The sequence below is a fragment of the Brassica rapa genome, unplaced genomic scaffold, assembly GCF_000309985.2.
Source record: "Brassica rapa cultivar Chiifu-401-42 unplaced genomic scaffold, CAAS_Brap_v3.01 Scaffold0523, whole genome shotgun sequence".
In the NCBI taxonomy this organism is placed as follows: domain Eukaryota; kingdom Viridiplantae; phylum Streptophyta; class Magnoliopsida; order Brassicales; family Brassicaceae; genus Brassica; species Brassica rapa.
The window spans coordinates 55,043-60,918 of NW_022610464.1; the positions used below are offsets into that span (position 1 = coordinate 55,043).

The 5,876-nt window shown below is 42.3% G+C and overlaps 1 protein-coding gene across 1 annotated transcript; it reads right to left on the minus strand.

Annotated features, from left to right (window-relative positions):
• Window positions 1-1,397: 1,397 nt before the first annotated feature.
• Window positions 1,398-5,452, minus strand: LOC117130512. Its single transcript, XM_033283321.1, has 2 exons — window positions 3,587-5,452; window positions 1,398-3,529 (listed from the first exon to the last, which is right to left on the minus strand). Exons 1-2 carry the CDS (start codon window positions 4,599-4,601, stop codon window positions 1,485-1,487), a joined length of 3,060 nt encoding a protein of 1,019 aa, XP_033139212.1. The 5' UTR covers window positions 4,602-5,452; the 3' UTR covers window positions 1,398-1,484.
• Between the last annotated feature and the right edge of the window lie 424 nt (window positions 5,453-5,876).

The window sequence follows — 5,876 nt, forward strand, 5'->3', positions numbered from 1 at the left end:
ACTCAGCATGCTGGCCCTTCCCGTGGACTATTCGGACGATTTTGGCCCACGCGGGCAGTCTGTTCAGTACACACAGGACGTCTGTGGGTGTCCATCAGTAGACATAGGACGTTCGTGTGCATCCGTCAGCACACACAGGACGTCCGTGGCTGTCCGTGTATGTCCGTCACCACACAGGGCGTCCGTGGCTGTCCATCAGTACAAATATCAGCACGTTGGTCCTTGGACTCAGCACGCTGAACCTTCCCGTGGACTGTTCGGGTGATTTTGGCCCACGTGGGCTGTCTGTTCAGTACACACAGGATGTCCGTGGGTCTCCGCCAGCACACACAGGACGTCCGTGGCTGTCTGTGGGTGTCCGTCATCACACACAGGACGTCCGTGGCTGTCCATCAGTACACATATCAGCACGCTGGTCCTTGGAATCTGCACGCTGGCCCATCCCATGGACAGTTTGGGTGATTTGGGCCCACCTGGGCGGTCTTTTCAGTACACACAAGACGTCCGTGGGTGTCCGCCAGCACATACAGGACGTCTGTGGCTGTTTGTCAGCACACACAGGATGTCTGTGGCTGTTCGTCAGCACACACAGGACGTCCGTGGCTATCCGTGTGTGTCCGTCTGTGACCGTCAGCACACACAGGACATCTGTGGCTGTCCATCAGTACACATATCAGCATGCTGGTCCTTGGACACAGCACGCTGGCCCTTCCCGTGGACTGTTCGGGTGATTTTGGCCCACGTGGGCTGTCTGTTCAGTACACACAGGACGTCTTTGGGTGTCCGTCAGCACACACAGGACGTCCATGTGTGTCCATCAGCACGCACAGGACGTCTGTGGCTGTCTGTGTGTGTCCGTGTGTGTCCGTCAGCACACACAGAACGTCTGTGGCTGTTATCAGTACACATATCAGAACATTGGTCCTTGACTCAGCACGCTGACCCTTCCCGTGGATTGTTCGGATCATTTTGGCCCACGTGGGCTGTCTGTTCAGTACGCACAGGAAGTCCGTGGGTGTCTGTTGCAGGCTGAGATTCAGGGTGGGCAAGATGGATGATGGAAGCTTGGATGGGTCGACCAAAGAGATGATCGGATGGGCGATATGATGGAATGCAAGTTATGAACCTGAAAACAAATGCAAAAACAAATGAGATATGATTTCTAATATGATAAAACAAGATAAATAAAGATAGATAGGATGGAATCAAGCTGCTGGTTGTGTAACACTCTCAGCTTGATCAAAAGATGATTGAAGTGGATTGAGGTGGTGCTTTGCTTGCTGGACTGATGTCTCTCTCAAGCTTGGCAAACGAATTGGAGTGGAAGGATGGGGGATTGAGGACGCCACAAGACTCTATGGAAAGGAGCCTTGATAAGTCAAGGTGCTTTGGAGCTGCTTCACACAAACTCAAAAGACTTAGAACAATAGTTTTAAGAAAACTAGAAAACTGAATAATTCTTATTACTTTCAAAAATGGGTAATTTACAATGAAGCAAAGACTAGAGCTTTATAGGCTCGACAAGGACAGACTCTAACAGTCATAAAATGATAAAAGGAAACAAAATAACTTGAACTTAAAGTCTTGGGAGCAAAGGCTTTGATGACTCCATGGAATATAGCCGTTAGGCTTGATTTGCTTCCTTCCAAAAGAGAAACTTGTGAAGACTTGTATCTTGATAGCTTCTGGACGTGGCCATGATCTTCAAGCCTTCCTGAAATACTCCTTGGCCTCAGTAAAAGAGAATATGGCCGTTGGTCTTGGGCAAAAATCTGTAGAAACTTCTCCAAAGCATTTAGTGTAGATGTTGCCAAATATGGAAGGTTGATGAGGAGAGAGATCCGCCTGATCTGCTGGGTGCTGGTCCAGCTGAGGACGTCTTGGATGTCTCCTGAATGGTCTAGAGTATCTCCTGGTTCCCACAGATAGCCCTGGGTCGAACCAAGTTGAATTGGTTGAAGACTTTCCTTAAATGATGTCAGTTTGGCCAATTGATGCAAACCGGCTTGATCTTTTGGTTTGATTGGGATCCGCCTGATCCAGTGTGGCATGGTGCTTTCTATGATGCTGTAGAGTGCCTCTGAATGACTTAGAAGGTCTCCTGGTTGCCATTCTTGAGGTTGGTTCGATGTGAAACCCGGATCTTCCAAATAAGGCAAGTGTAGAGCTGGTTTGGCCGGTTTTGGGAAATTGATCATATCTTCCAAAATCCTTGACCATTTCTCGAGATCTTGGGCTTTCTGGAAAGCTAATAAACTCCTCTTGACTCCTATGATCGGTTTTGGTTCAGGCCGCTTCTTCTTTGGGCTTGAATCCTCTTCTAAAGTCGCATACTCGCAGATGGACGGGCTGAGAAACCTCTGAATTGTAAAATTCATAACTTCTTGCTCCGTGAATATTTTGGGCAGATTCCAATTGGCCTGGACTCCTTCTTGAGTGTAGAATCCATAAATATTATCCTCGTGATTTAAACCCTCCTGGTTTGTAAGATACGGCATTTTTAGTGCACGTATGTCCTGGTTGGCGCCTTGGCTGGTTGAGTAGGGTGTTGGGTCGACCTCTGGTTCAGCTGATGAATTGCTGGCCGCAACATTCCCTCCTCCTTGAAAAGGTTTCGACCTCGAAACTGTATAACCTGCACCAAGATAGAGCAAGTCAGCTTTCATACTCTTCTGAGATTCTAAGGTCTTACCTTGATATTGTTTTGGTTTGGGGATGGATTGTTCATCAGGTGGCTCTTCTTTCAGCAAATAGGATAGGATCACGCCTCTGCTATGGACATTTGCATTGCTTCTCTTCTTCAGCAGATGGTCCTTCATACTCCTAGCAGGCTCAGCTCTGGCCATCTTTGGGTTTGATCCTCCTAGCAACAAAAGATTATCCGGTGGGATTTCTTTGAAGCTTTCTTCTTTGCAACCTGAAAATTTTTCAACATTCTGGACAAAGACCAAGTGAATTATATCTGATACTGGAATTTCATGAACAGAATTTGTTATGGTCGAATTTACCTTGGGTGCATCAGCTTGATGAAGAATGATATTCTTCTTTGGACAGATTTGGTTAGATGGCTGCCTTTCTTGCAAATGTTTACCTTGGTTGGTATAACCATCTTCTTGTGATAGCTCAGCTTGGTTTTTATGTTCTTCTTGACTTATCCCTGGATCAAAACATCTTGGCAAAGACAAGTGTATTATACCAAAGTATAGGGATTTATAAACTGAAGAAAACATAGAACAATTAACCTTAATGTCAAATGTGGCAGTAAGAACTTCTTGTTCTTTGTTTGCCTTGTAGTAACCTTGCTTTCCTGTACCAATTTCACTTTTCCTTGGACAAGACAAGTGCATTAATCTTGTCATAGAATCAATAAAAACATTCTGGTTTAAAGTGAATTTTACCTCAGATTTTGGCACTTGAACAGTACATTGTTCAGATTTCGGTTTCCACTTATGGTGTGGATTTTGATTGAGCTCATGATCTGGTTCGGCACTTGGAACTCCAGTAAGCATATGGCTCTCATCTGGTATCCCTGTACCAAGAATATAAATGTTTAAACCAGTATCTAAAGGTGGTGTTAGACACTTACCTTGGTTTGATACTTGGATCACTGGTTTTGGTTTATTAAGCAACTTTGATTGCTTTGTGCTTTGAGCTTCCTTCTGGTCCATTGGAAGGTTTGTGCCTGGCGCCTCTTCTTCTATGTACCTAGGCTCCTTTAGACCTGTAATAACACTCTTGGACAAAGACAAGTGCATCATACAAGTGGTAGATGATTTATGAAAAGATTTATCATGTATAGGACTTACCTTAGCCTTTACTTGGACAATAACTTGCTCTGGTTTGTCTTTGGACCTGATCAAAGTGTTTTGGCCGATACTTGTACTCATCTTCCTGACCTTTGCGATGTCACTCTCCTGCTCTAAACAGTGGACAATGGCGTGCCCCTGGTTTGGCTGAAAGTTGGCTTCTTTAGGCAAGACTCTTTGAACTTCTTGTTCCACAATTTTCCTTGCTTCTTTGGAACCATGAGTTGGATATCTCCTTGGATATAGTTTCTGGATTTCAGACCTTGTATAATCTGGTGCAAATCTATCCCTCATGACTTCCTTAAGAGCTCTCCACGTTTTGATAGCTGGCTCCTTGTAAAACCATCTATCATCCTCTTCTTGTACCCACCATTTAAAAGCATCATCTTTTAGTTGATCAATGGCATAAGCTAGCCTCTCTTTCCTCAGGATGTTGTTGTAGTGAAACCATTCATCAAGGTTCCTCTCCCATCTTAGATAACCTCTTTTTCCTGAAAATTTAAAGAGTTCAACTTTATCAGCAAAAGAGTTATAATCAAACCGAGAATTAACAACATAAGGGTTGTGGGTTTTAGAAGTTGGAGTTTGATTGATCCTTGAAGGATCTGGTGGCTTGGGCTCGACATAGACTGCCCCTGGTACATTTCCAAATCTCCTTTCTCCTTCATGTGGACGTTGGCCTTGTGCCTGATTTCTTTTCTCCAATTGAGCAATCTTAATTTGGAGCTGTTGTAGAGCTGCGGACTGTTGGCTCAAGGTGGCCCTTAGGTTTTGGCCGTGTCTCTCCTCCTCCATTGCTTCCTGAAAACAATCTCAAAGAAAAAGTGAAGGTATGGAAAGTTTTGGTCTAACCAAAATAAAACAAATGCAAATTTAACTAAACCGAGAAAATATGCAATTATGAACCGAAATGAAGTAACTATACTAAAATGATTTTTCTTTTGGTTTTCTGAATGCAATTTCGAAATTAAACAATATGGTATGAAAAGAAACAAAAATGGGAAGAAAATATGGAAATTAAACTCACACTGATTTTTTTTTTTGAATTTTCTTAAGATGAAATGCAAAAACACCGGAAATGGAAACTAAAATGTATACTTGACCCCAAAATGATATAAACTAAGCTGAATGATTTTTTTTTTTTTGAATGCAAATAACAAACTTTTGAAACAAATATGGTAAGCACAAAATTAAAAATGGTATAACTTTTTATTTATTTTTTTTAAAGCAAGAAACAACTATGAAAATGCAGATCTTTTTTTTTTTTTTGAAATGAATGCACAAAATCTAAAAATGGAAAGTGGAGCTGGGGAATGAATGCAAACACGTTTTTCTTTTCTTTTTATGGATGAAATGAATCAAACTAGACAACAGGTCGTCTCCTATCTCAACTCTTTATGGGTTTTCAATTTATGATGAACAAAGAACACAAAAATGCAAAAACAGTTTTTTTTTTTTATTTATAAATGGAAAAACAAATGCAAACAAGATGAATGATGCAAGGATAGAATGGACCTGATTCAGGAGCTTAAGCTCTGATACCAAATGTTGCAGGCTGGGATTCAGGGTGGGCAAGATGGATGATGGAAGCTTGGATGGGTCGACCAAAGAGATGATCGGATGGGCGATATGATGGAATGCAAGTTATGAACCTGAAAACAAATGCAAAAACAAATGAGATATGATTTCTAATATGATAAAACAAGATAAATAAAGATAGATAGGATGGAATCAAGCTGCTGGTTGTGTAACACTCTCAGCTTGATCAAAAGATGATTGAAGTGGATTGAGGTGGTGCTTTGCTTGCTGGACTGATGTCTCTCTCAAGCTTGGCAAACGAATTGGAGTGGAAGGATGGGGGATTGAGGACGCCACAAGACTCTATGGAAAGGAGCCTTGATAAGTCAAGGTGCTTTGGAGCTGCTTCACACAAACTCAAAAGACTTAGAACAATAGTTTTAAGAAAACTAGAAAACTGAATAATTCTTATTACTTTCAAAAATGGGTAATTTACAATGAAGCAAAGACTAGAGCTTTATAGGCTCGACAAGGACAGACTCTAACAGTCAT

Coding starts and splice junctions, on each gene's coding strand:
- LOC117130512 (XM_033283321.1), bottom strand. CDS start 4,601: ATGGAGGAGGAGAGACACGGCCAAAACCTAAGGGCCACCTTGAGCCAA. Junction 3,530..3,586: donor GATCCAAGTATCAAACCAAG/GTAAGTGTCTAA, acceptor TTCTTGGTACAG/GGATACCAGATGAGAGCCAT.